The sequence below is a fragment of the Strix aluco genome, chromosome Z (genome assembly GCF_031877795.1).
Source record: "Strix aluco isolate bStrAlu1 chromosome Z, bStrAlu1.hap1, whole genome shotgun sequence".
NCBI lineage: Eukaryota > Metazoa > Chordata > Aves > Strigiformes > Strigidae > Strix > Strix aluco.
The window spans coordinates 27739873-27759815 of NC_133971.1; the positions used below are offsets into that span (position 1 = coordinate 27739873).

Here is a 19943-nt window from a genome sequence, read left to right on the forward strand (position 1 = left end):
TCCCCATAATTGACATTTTGAGATAAGTAAAATTAGAATACTGGGGAAGTATTCTTTAACTCATTAAATAGTTACACCCTGAAATATCTATTGAACACTATTGAAGATAAAAATTTAACATTACTATCTAGCTCCCCCAAGATGTCAACAACTTGCCACTGTTCTTCGAGGCCAAAGTTCTCTCTCAACTTGCACATTTTGTATTATATTAAACCGCCAATAATTATTTGTAGAATACAGATCTATTTCTTAAATTCGATAGATTACAAATTGACTTAAGAGTGTACATAGCTCTGATCTGCAAACACTGGGAATTCACTGATTAAGTCCAAAATACTCCATTATGCACAGAAAATTTTTTTGGAAGCCAGTTTTCTAACACAGCAATAGGAGGATGATCTGTGGAAAAGCCAGACTTTATGATTTATGGCCCTTTTCTTCCTGCTTTTCTGACAAGAAGCCACACCAGAAAGTTTCTTTTATATTTTTATTGTATGCCAAAGTTCATTAAAGATGGGGTTTTGCTTGTATACAAGTTACTCAAAAATTATGTCTAGGCAGAGATTCGTTAGCAATCTGACTTATTTCAAAGCATAGGTTTGTTCAATCAGGCCACAAAAATAATATTGTGTACAAGCAGTAACTAAAGAGCTGCAGGTTCAAGGAGTTTCCAAATATCACAGATCTTGAGACCTCATCAGGAAATAAAATCAAAGCAGTCACAATACAAAATAGCAGCTCCATGTAGCTTTTTCAAGTTTTAACTTTATTCAGAAAGTGACACTTATTTCAGTTTGCCTCATTCTTTGAAGCTTCATCGAAGTTTTCAACAAGATCTAGAAAAAGAAGAAAGTTAAAATTAAAAAGTTTGACCCACTTCCACTTTGCCAAACGTTCTGGTTTGGAATTTTTTTCTAAAGTTCTACTTCAAATCAAATGCTTACAACATAAAAAACTTTCAGCTTATAAAATACAGACCAAATAACTTTTAAGGGCCTCATGGTTCATTCTTCTTGCTCAATTAATTACGTTTCAGATGGTTCATTATAAAGCACAATTCTAAGAGCATTTAACCTCACTATACCCACAACTGGGCAAAGTGACACTAAGAAGAGAATGTAGTTTCTCCCCACCCTTTTTATTGAGTATTAAATAATTATCCTAGCCATAGCTATTACTTCTACACGGGACAAAAATGCTAGCTCAAACCAGTAAGTCTCTCATGGTGTCTGAAAACAATTAAATAATCTGCCCACAGAAATTCTCTGGCAGAAACACCCTTTCCATCCCCGGCCCAATCTTACGCTACAGATGCTTTCGGCAAAATTCACTTCCTTTTCCTCCACTGCATACTCATTCTTACCTGGAACTTCATCATCATCATCTTCACCAGTAGCAAGTGGTGCTTTTCCATCCACAGCTGCAAGAGCAAGTAGTTCAAAAGCATCAGTGTCATGGTTTAACCCCAGCCAGCAGCTAAGCACCATGCAGCTGCTCACTTACTCCTCCCCCACTCCCAGTGTGTTGGGGAAAAGAATCAGAGGAAAAAAAAAACAAAAAAACACTCATGGGTTGAAATAAAACCAGTTTGATAACTAAAATAAAATAATAATATTATTGTAATTAAAGGAATATAACAACAAGAGAGATAAATTAAACCCAGGAAAAGACAAGTGATGCACAATGCAATTGCTCACCACCCGCTGACCGATGCCGCAGCAGCGATTCCCCCCCAGCCAACTCCCCCCAGTTTATGTACTGAGCATGACTTCCTATGGTATGGAATAGCCCTTTGGCTAGTTGAGGTCACCTGTCCTGGCCACGCTCCCTCCCAGCTTCTTGTGCACCTGCTCGCTGGCAGAGCGTGGGAAACTGAAATATCCTTAACATAGGATAAGCTCAGCTCAGCAACACCTAAAAGATCAGTGTGTTACCAACATTATTCTCACACTGAATCCGAAAGACAGCACTGTACCAGCTACTGGGAAGAAAATTAACTCTATCCCAGCCAAAACCAGGACAATCAGTCAAGCTCACCATAGGCATCTTGATTAGTTGTTCTGCTTTGTGTTTTCTGAAAACATCAAAGATGCTGAGTTAAACCGCAATGTTTTATCCAGTTCCCCTGCTGAATAAAAATCTTCAGCTAACCTAGGAAGTTCACATTCCCTTTGTTACTGATAATGTTCAAACAGCCCAGAAGGTTAAGAGGTACTTAAAGATACTACCGTTCCCTGGCAAAGTCAGAGGAATATGGAACTGGATACACAATTTTACACTGCAGTGGTTGAGGTAACCACATGTTCTGGTCCACATCTCTGCTGATTCAGTAACTGCTTAACCATTCTCACTGTACTTGCCAGAGCTAATGAGACTTAACCACGTCCACTGTATCAGAACAACGAGCATCTGTTGAACTACAGCAGTATAATGCTAAGAATAGGTACCTCCGGTCCCTTGGTGCCTGCCACTACTTTTACTGCTATTCTTAGCTGTACTACCAAGGGTAAGCTGTGTCTTACTCTCTATCACCTCAGTCTTATCCTAATTAATCCTTCTCAGTTTTCAAGGGAACCATGAGGAAAGAGACAGGTTCATACTAGACCTGTACCCTGATTTCCAGAGAACCAAAACAGGTGAGTGAATAAACTTTGGTCTGAAGGGCCTTGGGACAAGGTCACTGACAACCTTCCAGCAGAAAGCTGTTACAGCTTAATCGCATCTTAGTTTCAAACATGACACTTTAATAGCAAACCGTTTTATTTCCTCCTAAATTGTCTGCATTCTCTCTCAGTCCTAAGACCAGACTAAGTTTACTTTAGCACCTGCAAACACAATCATCATAGACACTTCACTCTTCAATGTCAGGCTTCCAAATCTAGCAGACAATGCTGAATGGAAAGTTTTGTGCAACTGCTCTGGCATGCACCCAAAGTGGAAAGGAATAGCCATTTTTTAGGTCATACAAAGCAAGCACTTTAAACAAACTTCCCTAATATTAAAACTGCACAATTTAGCTTAACCAGAATATACCCACCTTGTTATAAGAGAGATCTTTGGGGATCATTTTAAATCCTTCAAGGTTTCTTTTTCTTTCAAGCCCTACTACTACCACAAGGAAGCCACACAGCTGACATAAGGAAGGAAGGACCTGAGTTCCATGGGGAAAAAAACAGTATACCCCACCTCCTGAAGACTACTTCTAGCAGAACTTTTTCAGTACGAAGTTGACAGGAGGGAAGTATCAACTTCAGGACTTGAAATAGAGGCTGTTTTGTTGGCAGCAAAGCACAGGAAGAAAAAAGTAACAAATCAAGTGCAGAGCTACCGGGAACTGGAAACAATGGCAACTTCTCCCATTTTCTCCCTGTTTAGGATGTTCCATACCCTGGAAGGAATGGGCTTAAGTATATACAGGACAGAGAATGTTCCCAGTGCCAACGAGCCTGTCGGCACCTTTTCCAAACACAACATACTTAAGTCCCTCCTCTACTTTTCCCACAGTTTTAGGAAGAATAAGTGTTCATGTTCTTTTACCAATTTAAGCATAGAATAGGAAGCTGGTGTATCCAGCTTAATGCTCATGTCAGTTCTGTTCTCTACACTATTCTACACACACAGAAATTATAACATACTTTCTTACAAATACTGTGTGATTCCCTCCTATCTCTCAGCCCATGCAAGAAATGCCTTCACCACACCTGTGAGGCAGCAAAGCAATTGCAAGAGATCTGTCCTCAAGTCCCTTTCCCCATTACTTGTGTCTCCATTTGAAGTGTCAAAATAGACATACTCAAAGTTTATAGTTTTTTAAAACCTAACTCTTTCAGAGTAACTCATCTACCTAGCTTTAATAAATGACATATGTCAAAATATGGTAGCCACATCAAGAAGTAAACTACCACAAAATCAAGCCTGTCTACAGCTTCCCAGTCCTAGACCAGCTGCAAGATATGTTAACAGGTGCCTCTGCTTTACCCAGTTATACTTGTCATTGGATTTGAGCTATAAATAAGATCTAAGAGTTCCATTTCTGTATAAGCGTTTTATAATATGCTTGCAGACAGCAAGAGTACACTGAATTTCACTGCTGCTATACAAGTAAGCCTCATGTCAGCTGTCAGCATGAAACACATTCAAGTTTCAACTTACATTGCTTGGGTAGGGCTTCTGCCAATCTTCTCAGGCTGGTCAGACTGTCAGCTCCGAGCTGGTTTAAGATGCTAGGAAGCATTTCTGTCAGCTGCTTTGTCTCAGCATGGCCGGTGATAGTGAAAGTGTTAGCAGCCAGAGATGCCTGAACTTTAGGGTTATTGAAGTGAATGACTGTTCCTTGGTTGGTAAACATGTTTACCTGCAAGAAAAAAATCCAGTATTTAAAGCAGCTTAGCAAGATTTTTCAATTTAACAGAGAATTAAAGTTCTTAAAGTTCAATAAAGACCTACTGATAATTTACAGACAAGTTTAGGACATTACTTACCAGGAAATTTATTTTGATAGATTTTCTATTTCTATACAGAAAAGTACTTTTTCCTTTGAAGCAATTACCTCCTCAATTCCAGAAATATTGTTGACTCCCAGCTTCTTCAATGAAAACTGAAGTTTCTTGTCATCTGCTGTAGCTGTTCTGTGGACAACCTTCTTCTTTCTGCGGGCAGTACCCTTTACAAAAAAAAAGTTACAAATTAATACTTAAGTAGCTCTTCACAAACTCTAATCCTCAGGGCCATGTAACTACTCTGCAGCCATCTAGAAATCAATTTAACATACAAAGTTCTACTTCTGTATTACAGTGCACACAACCCCACCCCTCCAGCTGCACTGCAGCAGTCTTTCCCTTGCTATAAGGCAAGCTTTGCATGTCTGTGAGAAGCGTGAGGCTTTAGAATCATAGAATATCAGGCTGGAAGGGACCTCAAGGGTCATATGGTCCAACCTTTCTTAGCAAAAGCACGGTCTAGAAGCAGTGCACCAGAGAATGTTTATTCGACAATTCTTGTAGAGATTCTGCGGCATCTTAGAAAAGAAAAATTGCAAGTTTACCCTTGTCTGTTATTGTAGGCATACAGCTGAAGAATGAGCACAGTTTTAGGTAATTTCTGAAGATAATGACTTTTTTCTCGGATCTTCTTAAATTGTAGGCAAATTTTGATAATAGAGGCCGTAAAGTTATCAACACATCATTAACAAATGAATATAAGAAAACTCAAAATACTCAAACATCATTAACAAATGAATATAAGAAAACTCAAAATACTGAATTTTTATTCCAAATAGACATCTCCCATCTTATGGACTTACATATTTGAAGAACACTTATTTTCAAAAAATATTTTATAAATATGTTTTAAAAACATACTTCTACATAGTATTCGAGACCACGCCAGTTTGGAAAGGAAAACAAAGAAAGGTTAAGTTCCCCTACAGACACAGAGCTCTATATTTCTCCAGGGAAATAACTGTCCTATATTGAAAGGTATCTATACCTACAAAAAAGCAGAGTGTGTCATTCTGTACTTCCTTGCACAATCACAAGGCTTCAGTAAAATCTAACATAAAATGTCCAGGGATAGGTGAAACACTTTGACACACTAACTACTAATCTAACCCTTCCTACTCCAAGTACCTATGTGCCACATGCTAGCAATAAGAGAATGTGCTGCTGCCCAGCCATATAAATAGCTTCAATACCTTTCGAGATAACTAGTAGAAGTTAGAAAACTGGCTGGGCACTAATTCCTCTAACACAATCCAGTTACAAACAATGAGGAACGTTAATGACATGAAACTAACACTTGCAAGACTACAGCTCAAAAGTTTAGTCATCTGTCTAGAAAGCTTGATATTCATTCCCTGCTACTGTCAGGCTAGCACATACAATTTGAAAACCACTAAAATAATAGAAATGGCTTCATTTTAGTCCCTTTACAACCCAGGAATTGAGCCACATAAGACATATGTTAAGCCTCTCTGGACAAAAGACCTCTCAATGAATTTCAGAAAATGATGTCTTGAATCAAAGGCTAGGTAGGTACCTCCTTTTTACCCCTATTAAACATATCAAACTTCAGACAACCTGAGTTAAATTTAAATGAACAGGAGGTTGCTGCTTTCACCTCCACAGATTTAACCTCCTAAAGACTACAGGTTTTTACTATGCTAATTCTATCCTGATCATGCTGAGACATGCTGTTCACACCCCTCTACCTCTATATAAAGAGGAGCGGGTACAGCAGGCCACCAGTGGAATACTACTGACTCAACTGCCACTCCTCTAAAAAAGGTTTGGAAGAAGAGCCACAACATTTAGCTGTAGCTATATTCTACACAAAAATCTCAAATTTCACATAACAAAGTACTATAATAGCTCTCCACCTAAACATATGTAGCTTATTTGTAGTATTTACAGCCTTGCAAGATCCTGCAAATCTTCCAGCAGAGGCAGTGCGCAACCTTTTCCCACAAGAACTGACTCCTCCTCCTTTGCCTCTTCCACACCCATCTCAACTTATGTGGTCACAAAGCCATGAAGAATCCCAGTAATAATTTCCAGTTACAAAATAAATTTTAAATGTCAAGTTCAGGCATTCAAAGTATTTCACAGGCCAATTTTAAACCTGAAGAGCAGCACCAGCAGCATATTGTAAGTTTTGCTTAATGGCTCTGAAAGACCTATATTGACCAGAGAGCTGTAAGAGCTGTAGTCTGAATGCATGCTCTTACATGACAAACATTAAAAGCCTCTATAGTCAATAAACACACACTAGTAACATGCATACAGTCATCAATATAATACAGTAGTCCTCTGCTTAACCCGTAAGACATCCATGGAATACGCAAAAACCATCAAGCCAGTTAATTACTACACTAACCCTGATTTAAGCCTGCCTAAATATCCAGATAAAGACAAAAAAAATTTCAATGCAGGAATGAAAGCTCCTGGAAACTCTTTCAGCAAGAGTGCTCTTGAATAGTTTGTATTCTAAAATACTGCATGTATGCTTCCTTAGGTATAAAAAAATTACTAACAAATTCTTGCCTTAAAAACTGACACTGTAATTAAAATGTTTACTACCATACAACTATATTAAACATACTTTCTTATTTTCAGATGATATGTAATCACACAGCCACATATATTCAGATGGCATAAGAAAACAAAAAGATCATCTGAGCATGTTAGTTTACAATTACTAGAGCATGACAAGTACAGTATTTCCAACTTTGTCCTAAAAGGCAAAAAAACAGCCACGGGCATCTTAAAGATTTCTGACAGGAGTCTGGAACATAACCCTCTATAATCTGGCATGAAAACTATACCCAAGCTCACCTGCTGTAAGGTCTACTCACTTCAAATACTGCATGACTTCTAGAATAGCCCACACAAGAACACAGGCTGCAAGTCTGCTGTAATATCTCGTAACAAACCCAAACAGAAAAGGCTGAAGGTTCAGCTACTATATACTGCTTCTACAGAACCGGCTCTATAGAGATCCCTGCAGCAGCACAGCTTCCCCTGAGAACAGCCAAGCCAAGCCGAGTACTTAGGGCTGCCCACCACCCCAGTTTCCAGGACCCCCCATGCTAGGCCTTGTGTGCGCGCAGGGACACGCAGTCCCGAGGGCAGGGTGGGGAGGCGGCTCCTACCTTGCCACCGATGCGCACTTGGGCCTGCAGCTTGGCGAGCTTCTCTTGGTTCATGATCGTTTCTTTCATCTGCAGAAGCAACAAGAGCGCCCATGGAAGGCGGGTCAGGCAGCGCCCGGCGGCAGGCCCGGCCGCGGGGCGGGCGGGCGCAAGGGGCTCCGCAGCCAGCCCTCACCACACACCTGCGGAGACCCGCCCCAGCCCCGCCACAGGGGCGGGAGGGGTCTGCTCGCGCACGGCGCCGCTGAGGCGAGGCGAGACGGGACGGGACGGGACGAGACGAGACTCCCCTCAGGCCCAGACCATAACCGCCTTCCCTTCCCCCAGCCGCCGCCACCCACTGACTCGCAGTCCTCGGCCGCGCAACCACCTCTTCCCGGCCGCCCCCCGCCGTCTCCCCGATACCTTCCCGGGGCGGCGGCGGCGGCGCCGGAGCGGAGGAAAAGGCGAGGGCCACGGGCGGGGCGCGACACCGGGCGCAGCACGCGGAGGGGAGCGAGATGGCGGCCGGAAGGAAGGCCCAGCGCGCCGCACAGCGCATGCGCCGCTGCCCGCGCCAGCAAGGGGCGCCGCTCCGCGGGGAGCGGGGGGGTGGACGGGCGGAGCCTCCTTGGGCGACGCGGAACGGGGCCGCCGCCCCGGTTTGTTACCGTGACCGAGCCGGGTGCATGGCAAGGCCTGCCGGCCCCCGGCGGCATCCGCGCCGCGCCGCTTCCAGCCTCGCCTCAGGCGTTCCCTGCCACGGGCGGGTCCGTCCCCCATTTGGCATTACCTTTTTTTTTTTTTTTTCCTAGAAAACACGTAAGATTTGCGTTTTCTTGTTTGCTTCTGTGGCGCAAACCTTCTCAACGTCTCCGCGATTTTTCTTCTCCCAGCTCAGCCCCTCCGTGATTCTCCATTCTCCCCGCTGTCCGTCCCGGGCTTTAGGGCACCGCGGTAGCACCCCGGCACGGCTTTTCAGGTGAAACTTCTCTGCCCTTGTCAAAGCCAAACCGCTGAGGCTTTTTTCTTTTTTGCAAGGCTGTCTCTCACCACAGCCCATGTGGCAGGTCTTGTCTCTTTTTACTTTCCATCTCAGCTGGTTTTTGGTTTGGTTTTCTGTCCTCTTTTATGTTGTAGGGCAGCTGTGTACAACTGCTTTCTGCTGGCCACTGAACACTCTCTGCTTGCACTCCCTGGTTCCCTCAAAGCTTTTCTCCTGTAGTGGTATTTTCCACTACTGAGGTCTTAACATGGCCTTTTCCTGTGCTGTCTGTGTTACTGAATCCTGTTCTGCAAACCAAATGCATGCCTGCAAAGCCCTAACTCAAGCAGTTGCCGCTGCATTGGAGTATTCATAAACCCTGTTCCTCAGCCTGTGTTCCTCAGGCCAGAGATCATTCATAGTCTACAATTTCAGTCCTCCACAGGTTTACTAACGTGTTTTAGTTTGCTCTCTCTGAGAAGTCTGGTGGGACTGATCTCATGGTTATCAGGAACTCACATGTCTGTTTCCAACAACCGTTCTCACCATGCAGAAAGCTAAGCAGTTTTTGTAGGGTCTGGAACTGTGTTGCATAGCAGGGTGCAGGAGCAGATTTGTGGGGGAAGCCTGGTGTTCCCATCAGTGCTACACATGCTCACCAAGTGACACAAGAGAGGAGAAGCCATGTTGCCCCATGGACCTGCCCCCATCACCACTGCATCTGAACCCAGTGGGCTTCCTAGCATCAGTAGAAATTCTACTGACCTTGCCATCTCATCCTGTATTTTAATGCCTTTTTAACTGGTTTGTCTCTGGAATATCCTCATTAAACTGTTCCCTTTGTTCTTGTTTCTGTAAGCCTATGTTAATTAATTTATCTTTTTTACTGATTAATGTTAAGGCTCCCATGTTAGTAATTCCCAGAGCCAAGGCTTTGCCAAGGCAGTGCTTTTCGTGTATGGTAGGTTTTATTTGCTCTTTATTTGTTCTTCACTACACTGGAGTTGAGTATTACTTTGTACAGAAGATTCATCACTGTTAGAATTGAGACTTTTGTAATTAGTGAAAATCAATGATAAACCCGAAGTTACTCCATCTGGTGGTGATAGAAGGTCTCAGGGAGGTGATGATTCAAAAGGTGCTGCTGAAGAGCAACCTTGTGCTTCCCACCAGACTAACATCACAGCTTAAAATTAGAGGATGATCAAACATCTATAAAGGATGTTGTGAGGACCTGCAGAAATTTGGTCCAGCATATCTGTAACATTGGAACAGTGAGTCAGTTTGTTCAGAAAAGAATGGGAGAAAAAAAAAAAAAAAGCACCCATATTACTGTATCGGAACTAGCAAATCCAGTATCTAATTCAGAAGGAAAGAAACAAAACAGATTTGGGAGAAGGGGGGACCTGGGGAGAGATTTGGAGAGGACAGAGTTTCTTCTGTACTAAAAAGAAAGCTTATAAATTTATTGCAAGATGAAATTGGCAATGTACCTGCGACAAAAGGGAATAGAGCCAAGATGAAAAAAAAAAAAACCAAAACCCAACCCCAAAAAAACTGAATCACTGCATGCTGTTGAAAGTAAAAGCAATAAATACTTCAGCTTCAGATTTATCACAGTCTGCCATCAATATGTAAGAAAGATTTCAGAATTACTAGGCCAACTGATGTTTCCAAACATGCAAAATGTTTTAATAGGCTGAAATACTGAAGTGAAAATGAGTCACAGATAATTCCAAGATAGAAGCTGTAGAAAGTGCCATCCCAGCTGTCAGCCTAGGATTAGCTAGGCTGGATGTATGACCTCATGTTCCCTCATGTGAGATTTCAAAGACAAATTATCCTGAAAACCACATCACTGAGTTGTATCAGGAATCAACTGAAGCAGTTCAAGAACTGCAGTTCAAGGGACTCTGTAAGATTTGGTTACATTTCCTGGATCAAACAGCAGACCTTCAAAAAACAAACTTTGCATCAGAGAAAAAGTATTTTAGAATGCTAAAATAGTATTGGCTTGTTTTCTCCAGTCCTTTTTGTGTAATTACATATGGGAAACATAAACCTAAACCTGGATTTAGTTGTAGCTAAGAACTTCTGTTGAATAATGAAACAGATCCAAAGCCTGTAGCACTGAAGCAGAGCCTGAGCTCAGTAAACATCTTTTCAGTTCTGAAAAAGGGTAAGTTAGGATCTCAGAAACATCAAAGAATATACATTGCTAAAGCACAGAAGCAGCATAGAAGTGGAAAAAGATCATTAAACTGGTTACTCAGGAAAATTGTCCCCTAAATTATGTGGAAGTTTAAAGGCAGAAGAATGATGACATTTGCTGTCAAATGCCAGTGGAAGAGCTCTCCTGAAACACATGGCCAGTGCTGTGTAATAACAGGGTACGCTGAGGAGAGGTGTTAAGTTAGTATCATATTCAGGAAACAAATCACAGGTTATAAACATAAGTGATCAGGCTAAAGTGAAGTAATATGTGTCCTGATTGCTAGTGACCACAAAGAACACATAATCAGTGTATTTTCAGGCAGTGAAGGAAATCTGCCTCATATTTAAAATATCATTAGGAAATGTTAGTTCAAAAGAATGCCATATTCAGCACGCAAGAAAGCAGAAGTGTATGGCACATCAGCAGGGTACCACAGGCAATAATAGTGTCATCGTTCCTAATGTAGATGCTGCAGGACATAAGAGGAAAAGTGCTAAGTTATTTGGAAAAATATGCATATATGTTAGTAATTTAATGGAGGAAAGTAGCGGCATGATGAGGTACAGGAGAAAAAGTGTTGTGAGAGATACGAATGGAAAAGAAACCATCTCCCATAGTACAGACATGACTCACTGAAGAAATCTTAACTTTTTAAGAGCAACTAAATATATAAACATTGAATTGGACCCCAGGAAGACTGAACTTCATTGCATTGCTGTTTTCATCTTATATATTACAGTGTTGTACCATGTGCCAGTGAGTTGTATGAAGTAATCCATAATAGACTTCAGTGTCAAGGAAGAGAGAGTGCTCCTCATCAGCGTCCTTTTCTCACCATGCCTGTAACTCTTAAACTCAGCAACCCAAAATACCTGGGCTTCAAGCCACATCACAAGCCTTTCATGAGCTGTGGGATGCCTCCCTCTGTTTATAACACCCCACAGAGGCTGACTAGAGAGTAGCTGGAGAATTGCTACGTGAAGAATTCCCTGCCTTCACTGAACATGGTTCAAACAGGCTTTGTCAAATACTTGGGAGTTCATGTTAACTGGACAGGTAAAGGCTCACTGAGAAAGGCTTTCATATAAGAAAGGCTTACTAGAGAATAGGTAAAAGTCAGAAGTCACCATACTCCTCACTGGCTGTGTGTGAAAAAGACGGCACCCTAAATTTATGCACAGATGTCAGAGACTCAAACAAGCAGATTATACCTGTAGACATTCTATACACAGAATTCAAGAGAACTTGATCATTTAAGCCACAGTCACAGAAGTGTTTTGACCCTGCTAAGACAATTCGTTACAAGTCAGAAACGTCAACCCCAAATCAGCATAGTTCCACCCAAGGATGGCATATTTGGGCCAGGATGAATCAGGACTAAATTTGCCCTGCTTTAGATATGTAGCTGTCAGTGTGCCACCTTTGACAAATGTCTTGTCAGCTGTGAAGGTGTGAGTCATTCTGGATTTTGCCTTTGGCTTTCTAGGGCTCATGCTCCAGCTTGGTGCTTGGCAGGAGGTAAGCAGTGAGTGCAGGTGGCCAGAGGTGAGGAGGCTGGACTGGGTGAGGGCCTTCCTCCTGCAGCAGCTAGCTGTTATTTCCGCTCAAGCCCTGGCAGGAACCCAGCACCCCCTTTGTTTTAGATGGAAAAATCAATCTTCTCTATCTTTGATCACAGTACAGCTTATCCCTAAGGATTTCTAAGTGAATGAAGAGCATACCTGCCAATATTCACTGCATGGGTTCATTCTCCTTTTGGGCTTACTTGCATTGCTACAGAATTAAATGGGAAATATCTCAAATATCTGAGACATTAATTAAGGGATCTCCCTCCTAGTTTCCCAGAGCTTGTCTACAATGAAGAAATCAGGACTTACGTGGAGAATGTTAGAATGGTTTTCAATAGTCAGTGGAGTCATGAAATCAAATGTAACCTAAACAAACATGATTTGTTCATGTGACAAGTACCCTGCTGTATCAGCTCTGATGGCCAGTGCTCCATTTTGAAAACCGGATATCCCTTCACTAGCATTGAGAATAGACACTGGCTTAAAAGAGTAGAAATAATACACTGAATTTAAAACTGGAAAAGCAAATTTAGGCATCTCATGCTGCTCTGGAGGTTTATTACATGAGAAAAGGTGAAAAGTATGGCAAGGATTGTCAGGGATACAGAATTACTTCTGTGCTAATCCAGTGATTCCGAAGCAGAACTCCTCAGCCTGAAAAAAAGAGCTGACCAATGAAAAAAATTGTCATAAAATCTACAAAGTCATGAATTGCAGGGAGAGGGTGGTTAACAACAGTTTTTACTCGCCTCTTCTAGTACACAAATGAAAGTGCATCAGATTAAATGAACAGGTGACCGGCTTAAAGCAAACAAAAAGAGACGCTTCACACCATGCATGTGAAAGCTGGGGAAGACTTCACCGCAGAACATGTTCAGTGATGTAAATGTACATGATTTCAAGAAGTGACTGGCCAAATTCACAGAAGAAATTCTATCATAGGCTATTTAATTCAAATGTTATCTCTGACTTAAAAAAAACCCTGAAAACTAGATTTCTGGCAGCTAGGAATAAATTTTACACACTTACCGTGTTCCTATATTCTTCCCTAAGCATCTGGTATTGGCTGATGTTGAAGTCAGCTTATGCTGCTAGTTGGGTCTTGGTCTAACTTGGTATAAGTTCTCCTTGTGTTCTGTTAGACGAGAAGTGCAGAAGGGTCCTGAGAACATTTAATCACATTGTATAGAAATTAAAGGCCCAAAAGGACCTTAAAGGAAGTGGCTTTTACCTGTCACAGTAAATGCCCTGCAAGAATTATAGAACAGATTATAGAAGAAAGGGGGGGAAAAAAAAACAAAAAAACAAAAAAACAAAAACAAAAACCAAACATGGACTTGGTTATGAAGAAAAATAAGTTTGACAATGCAGGGGGGTGGGGGGAAGGGGTAGGGTCATCTCCAGGGGTGACAAACTTCTTCAGCAGTAGGCATGGCAGGAAGCCCCTGGTATGGCCAACTCCACCAGCAGAGAGCTGCCAAAATACCCAACCCTTTCTCAGATTTGGATCTGTGGGATGAGGCTTGGAGGGGAAGCTCCTGTCCTTGCTGCCCTGCAGGAGCTGTGGACACCAGGGGACCAACCTTGCTGCCGGGGGAGGGCCATGGGCTCAGATGAAGAGCAGGAGCCACCAGAACTGCTTGTCTGGATTACCAGAGCACTTTCATCCCATGCTTGCCCTGCACTGATAAAATGTGGGGTGTTCTGTATATGCATGCAGGAATTGTGTGTATAAGATATAATTAAAATTTATAATGAATATTAATAAGCCCAAGCAATAGAAAAATAAACCCTACCTGTGTACCTGTGTTTCACATCTTGCTTCTGTGAAACTGTGGTTTTAGGTGCATGTTATATCACATCACACAACCAGCAGGAGACCGTGGAAGACAGCTCCAGAGGTCCCGGGACCGGGGTGGCCATTTTGAGGGTGGGTGTGTGGCCCAAAATGGGCGCAGCCCGGCTGCCAACTGCGGGGTGGCAGAGCCCCAGGGCAGGGGTGGGAAGGTGGTCGGGGGAGTTCCAGCCTTTCCATGGAGAGGGGTTTCTCAGGTCTCCCCAGAACGCCGCTTTTCTTCAGGGTCTGGGGGTGCCGCTCAGTCCCCGGACGGGGTGGTCCTGCCCTGCCCTGCCCTTCCCGAGGACTGCTTTGGGCAGGAGGCCGCGCCGGGCACCCTGTCCCGGCACCCGGCGTCCCGGAGCCGGCCGACCCGCCTCCGCCCGGCGCTCCTTGCCAGTAGGTGGCATCCCCCGTCCGCGCAGAGCACCGCCGGGAGCGGAGCGGCGCGGGGTGGGCGGCGGGGCGGGCGACAGGCAAACCCCGCGGCCCCGGGGGCGGCGGGGTCCCACCTGGGGAAACGCCGCTCATGGCTGAGCCGCCGCTACTGGCCTTCCTTCTTCCCTTTCTTGCCCTTCTGAGAAGGCACCTGCCGGGCTGTGACGGGAGCGAGCGGAAGATGCGCACGGACGAGTCGCGATCTCCAGGGGCTGCAGTAACACCAGGTCGTAATTGTCCGCACTGGGGGCTGGCTCAGCTGCCCCCCAGAAAGCAAGGTCCTCACCTCTGCCCACCCCCGCGGCGACAGACGGGGGCTTGCAGTGTTGCCCGAGCCTGTCAGGGGGGTCCCCAGCACCCCCCCCGAGGCCACTTCGGCCGGCCACGTCCAGGAGGACCCTCGCTCCACGCCGGGGCCCTCCCGGCACGCCGGGGCCGCGGTGCTCCCGGGAACCCGGCGCTGCCGAAGAGCCGCCGGTGTCACACGCTCGGTGAAACACCGGTGCGTCCTGCGTGGGTGTTAGCAGGAGATCGCGGACAGATGTAGCCTCTCCCGGTTTGTTGCTACAGTGCTTCTTCAAAAAAAAAATTTTTAAACTCCATCGTTCTTCCTATTTAAGAGGTGGTTGTTGTTTGTAAGATCGGTTTAAACGTTCAGGCACATCAGAAAGTACTAGGAGAAGAGCAAGAGTAAAAGGAACAAAAGGGAGTAAGATGGAAAAATACTAACTCTTTGTAATGAGGAGAAACCTCTCGAAGAGGAAAAGTCCTTTTTCTGCTTTCCTTTTAGTAACTTGCCCGAGGACCCCAAAACTAATTCAAAGAGGCATTTTACGTCCTGTGAACTGTAAATCTCTAGTGACATTATCAATCTTTCTACAGGAAAAAATAGACATTCATTGGGATTGGGGGTTCTTTTTTCTTCTTTTTTGTCCCCTCTTTTGTAACTTTTGGTGGTATTCTCCTGTAGGCGCCTTAGCAGTGAACAAAATGTAAATAGGATTATTTGGAAATAGTAGAAAGGATTATGTTGTAAATCCATGGAACTGGGTTTGAAACAGGGTGTCTTGTAGTTTTGGATTAGGACAATATATCAAAAATGTATTTCGAGAAAATGGTGTGTGAGAGATGTTTGAGAAGCGAGATTTGAGCAGTAAGGACGCTAGACATCAGTCCGCCCTTCTCAAGACGATTTCTGCCGGAGCACGGAATGCTCTCTCTCCTACTCCTCCCATCTCAATCGGATCCTGATCATGGGTTATCCTGCCAGAACTGGGAGCGATGGGAATTTTCAAAGCGTTTCTTTTTAAGACCACAAAGATTTCATTTATGTCCAAGTGTGTTTGGTTGGTTGGTTGTGGTTTTTTTCCTCTGCCAGACCTTGCTTAAAGGGGATCCCCGCTCTTCTGCTGTCCTCGCATGTATCACCTGAAACTGAGAACGGTGGGACTTAAATTAGGAAGCAATCTTTTGTGTCTCTTTTTCGGGGGTGTTGCTCCTACACTTAGATCAGAATTCGCATTTTAAAGGCCGGTGAATTGTTTTCCGTTGCATACAAAGGAGGTAACGCTAATTCTCAGTTAGTGTTTCCCATAATGGAGGGAGCTGCTTCTCTCCCTTTAAAAACAATAGCCTCACAAATAAACTGTGAGGTTAGCCGTGTATTTTGGAGGCGGTTCTTTGAGAGCTTGCGAGGTCGACATCGAGAGATCTTTGATTTCATTCTTAAATTAAATAAACTCCGGAGGGGGGAAGGGCGGGTGGGAGAGATGTCTCTAAACCATCCTGTGGACAAAAGTCTGAAGTTTTAACTCACCACCTCCCTCTCCGGCCTGTTTTTTGTGGTTTTTTTTTTCCCTCCTTCCCACGGGAAGCAGGACCCCCTTCCTGGGGGCAGCCCAGGAAGACGCAGAGCTCCCGACACCCTCCGGGTGGGTCCTGGGAAGATGCTCCATCACTTTGGGACAGACTTGCACATTTTTTTTTTTTTTTCCCGGGGGTGTTGGGGGGCGTGTTGTCTTTATTTCCCCCCTTTTCCACCAAAGACGGCCCCGGTCGCCCTGCGGCCCCCCGAGCCCCTCCTGGCGGGGGGGGGGGGGGGGGGCGGGGGGGCGGCGAGGCGCCCCGCGGCGTGCGGGGGTGGGGGGTAGACACGGCGCCGCTCGGGGCTGCCGCTCGCCCCGCCGCGCTCTGACGCTGGAAGCCATGTGATGCCCCCCTCGCTATAAGGCGGGGAGGAAGGCCGCCCTCTCTGGGATTCGGCCCCAGCCTTTTCACCGTATTTCTTAAGGCCCGGCAAGCCGCCCCCTCCGCCCTCCCTCCTCGCCAGCCTCCTCCCCTCTCCTCCTCCCAGGACTAGGCGTGCTCCCTCCTGCCCCACATCCATTAATGTCTGGGGGCTGAGGTGAGGAGAAAGAAGGGGGAACTGACTTGCAGGCGCGGCGGCACAGCCCCCCCGCCCCCCAACCCCTATCCCCCCCCCCCAAAGAAAAGACCCAAAAAAGGGGGGAGGGGAGGGGAAAAGAGACAGAGAGAAATCAAAAAGCAGCAAAAAATACCCCGAAACAAGCCCCAAATCAGCCGCCGCATCCGAGCGGGCGGCGGGAGCGCTCCCGCGGCGCGGCAGCGGCGCTGGGGACCAGCGCAGCTCGGAGCGGCCCGCCTGCCCGCGGCGGCGGCGGCGGCGGGGCGGCTCTCCGCGGAGCGGCGTGGGGGCCTGGCGGCGGCGGGGAGGGCGCCCGCCCGCCCGCCGCGTCGCGCCGGCCGCCACCGATGCGCTGCCCCGCCGCCGCGCCATGACCCTGAGCTCGGAGATGTCCGAGGCGTCGGCGCTGGCTGAGGAGACCGACATCGATGTTGTGGGCGAGGAGGACGACGAGGAGGACGACGAGGAGCCGCAGCCCCGCCGCCGCCGCCGCCGCTCCTACGCCGAGGACGAGGAGGAGGAGGAAGAGGACGAAGAGGACGAAGAGGATGTGGGCGACCTCCACGACGACGCCCTGCTGCCGCGGTCGCCCGTGCGCGGCGGAGGCGGCGGCGGCGGGGGCGGCGGCGGAGCGGGCGGCGGGGACGGTGCCGGCGGCTCTCGGTCCCCCTCGCGGGGCGGCCCGCAGAAGGCGGTGGCGGGAGGCGGCGGGGCGGGCGGCGGCGGCAGCGGCAGCGGCAGCAGCGGGGTGGGCGGCGGCGGCAAGAACAGCCTGGTGAAGCCGCCCTACTCCTACATCGCCCTCATCACCATGGCCATCCTGCAGAGCCCCAAGAAGCGGCTGACGCTGAGCGAGATCTGCGAGTTCATCAGCGGGCGCTTCCCCTACTACCGGGAGAAGTTCCCCGCCTGGCAGAACAGCATCCGCCACAACCTCTCCCTCAACGACTGCTTCGTCAAGATCCCCCGGGAGCCCGGCAACCCGGGCAAGGGCAACTACTGGACGCTGGACCCCGAGTCCGCCGACATGTTCGACAACGGGAGCTTCCTGCGCCGCCGAAAGCGTTTCAAGCGGCAGCAGCTCCCGGCGCCCGAGCTGCTGCTGCGCGCCGTGGACCCCGCCGCCTTCCTCCCGCAGCCCCCACCCCAGCCCCCGCAGCAGCCGCCCTGCGCCTACGGACCCTACGGCTGCGGCTACGGCCTCCAGCTCCAGCCCTACCACCCCCACTCCGCCCTCTTCGCCTTCCACCACCCCTCCCCGCCGCCCCGCCAGCCCCCCGCCGCCCCCGGCAGCGCCCCCGGTGCGGCGCTGCCCCCCGCCGCCGCCGCCGCCGCCGCCGCGCCGCCGGGCTCCTTGCTGCCGGCGGCGGAGCTGGCACGGACGCCCTTCGGCTACGCGCACCCGCTGGGCCCAGCGCTGGCGGCCTCGCTGCACGCCGCCAAGCCCGGCAGCGGCGCAGCGCTGGCCCGCTCGCCCTTCTCCATCGAGAGCATCATCGGGGGAGGGCCCGGCCCCGGCCCCGGCCCCGGCCCCGGCCCCGGCGCGGGCAGCAGCTGCGCCTCGCAGTCGGCCGCGGCGCCGGGGCTGGTCCGCTCGCTGGGGAGCGCCGGGGGCGGCCTGCCCCCCGCCGCCGCCCTGCCCGCCGCCCCCGGCTTCGCGGCCCGGATCTCTAACTGTTAAGGGTTTGGGAGTCTTTCCGAAGGTAGGATCTGGGGTATCTGCTTTTCCGCCGCTCGGATGCCCGGCGGACGCTGCCCGAATGACTGTGAGCTTTGCGTGGGGATTGCGCGGTGGGCTCGGGGGGCGTCCGCCGCAGCCGGCGGGTCGCCCGGGACCTGCGTTTGTGCAAAGCCGGGTCTAGATGCTGCACGGGCAGGCAGTCACGCTATCGGAAAGTTACTCGTTACTCCTTAGAAAGAAAAAAAAAAAAAAAAAAAAAGAGAGGAAAAAGGTGATAAATAACGTCTCTAAACTGTTAAAGTTCAGAGATTCTCAGGTCTAGGAGCTTGAAAACAGTAATGTACAGGAAAACAAAAAGGCTTGAGGGAGGACAGCAAAGCAATACTTCTTCATTTTAGTACACTTGTCTTATGTACTTTTATAAAAGAAAAGATTAACATGTTTACACAGAAGAAAGTCAAGATTATAATTTCTTATTTTAACCTGTGTTTTGTATTATAATAGACTTACGGAGTTTTTTATTTTGTACTTTATGCGTATTCTTTACAAGGAATATTGTTAAAAATTACTGGCAAGTATTATTGTACCATTTTAATGTAAAATTTTTACACATTTTCAAAAATAAAATTTTTAATTTTCAAAAAAAAAGAAGCAAAGCCAAAAACAAACCCAAAGACCAAAGTAGCCCAGCCAAACAATTGGCTTCGGATTCTTCCCTCCTTAATACTTCTCCCTTCTTGGGACATTGATATATTTTTCTTCGGGATTAATAGCCCAATAGCCAAGGAATTTTACAGCTTGAAATTTATTATGTCTGGATTTGACCGCGAAGAAGAAGATCAGAATATGGTCTTTGCAGTCAAACCATTGTTAACCCTAGCAGAGAATGAAAGACCAAAAGAAGAAAAAAAAAAAAAAAAAAAAAGTGCAAGGACTAAAGAGGGAATAGAAATAGGTCTCTCTCGCGGGAGTAAAGTCCAGTTCTGTAAGGCACCAATCAGGGGATTGATTAAAAAGCCGGTTTAAAACTATTTTTATACTTTTGGATGTGTTCTAAATCACAACAGCATCGCAGTTTGGTTTCCAAGAGGCCCAAAGGAAAATGCTACTAATAAGGGGCACGTACTGAACTTCAGAGAGATTTATCCTAGACACTTATGTTTCTAT

At 46.8% G+C, this 19943-nt stretch overlaps 2 protein-coding genes across 5 annotated transcripts; one reads left to right on the top strand and one right to left on the bottom strand.

Annotated features, from left to right (window-relative positions):
• Positions 1 to 473: 473 nt before the first annotated feature.
• On the bottom strand, positions 474 to 8322 carry BTF3 (basic transcription factor 3). 4 transcript variants are annotated; one of them, XM_074812449.1, is made up of 6 exons: positions 8299 to 8322; positions 7649 to 7717; positions 4550 to 4663; positions 4153 to 4354; positions 1364 to 1420; positions 474 to 836 (listed from the first exon to the last, which is right to left on the bottom strand). In XM_074812449.1, the coding sequence occupies exons 2-6, from the start codon at positions 7715 to 7717 to the stop codon at positions 790 to 792; spliced, it is 489 nt and encodes a 162-aa protein (XP_074668550.1). In that variant the 5' UTR covers positions 8299 to 8322; the 3' UTR covers positions 474 to 789. The 4 variants fall into 4 exon arrangements, with proteins under 4 accessions (XP_074668550.1, XP_074668553.1, XP_074668551.1 ...); XM_074812452.1 differs by lacking the exon at positions 8299 to 8322 and adding an exon at positions 8040 to 8220; XM_074812450.1 differs by lacking the exon at positions 8299 to 8322 and adding an exon at positions 8054 to 8178.
• A 9143-nt stretch (positions 8323 to 17465) lies between these two features.
• FOXD1 (forkhead box D1) lies at positions 17466 to 18776 on the top strand. The gene has a single exon (XM_074812786.1). The coding sequence runs from the start codon at positions 17466 to 17468 to the stop codon at positions 18774 to 18776; it is 1311 nt and encodes a 436-aa protein (XP_074668887.1).
• The last annotated feature ends 1167 nt before the right edge of the window (positions 18777 to 19943 follow it).

Excerpts from the sequence above, each read along its gene's own strand:
- FOXD1 (XM_074812786.1), top strand. The coding sequence starts at position 17,466 with ATGACCCTGAGCTCGGAGATGTCCGAGGCGTCGGCGCTGGCTGAGGAG.
- BTF3 (XM_074812452.1), bottom strand. The coding sequence starts at position 8,189 with ATGCGCTGTGCGGCGCGCTGGGCCTTCCTTCCGGCCGCCATCTCGCTC. Across the intron at positions 4,664-7,648 it reads AAGTGCGCATCGGTGGCAAG|GGTACTGCCCGCAGAAAGAA; the intron begins GTAGGAGCCGCC and ends TTTTTTGTAAAG. Across the intron at positions 1,421-4,152 it reads AGAAGCCCTACCCAAGCAAT|CTGTGGATGGAAAAGCACCA; the intron begins GTAAGTTGAAAC and ends TTGCTCTTGCAG.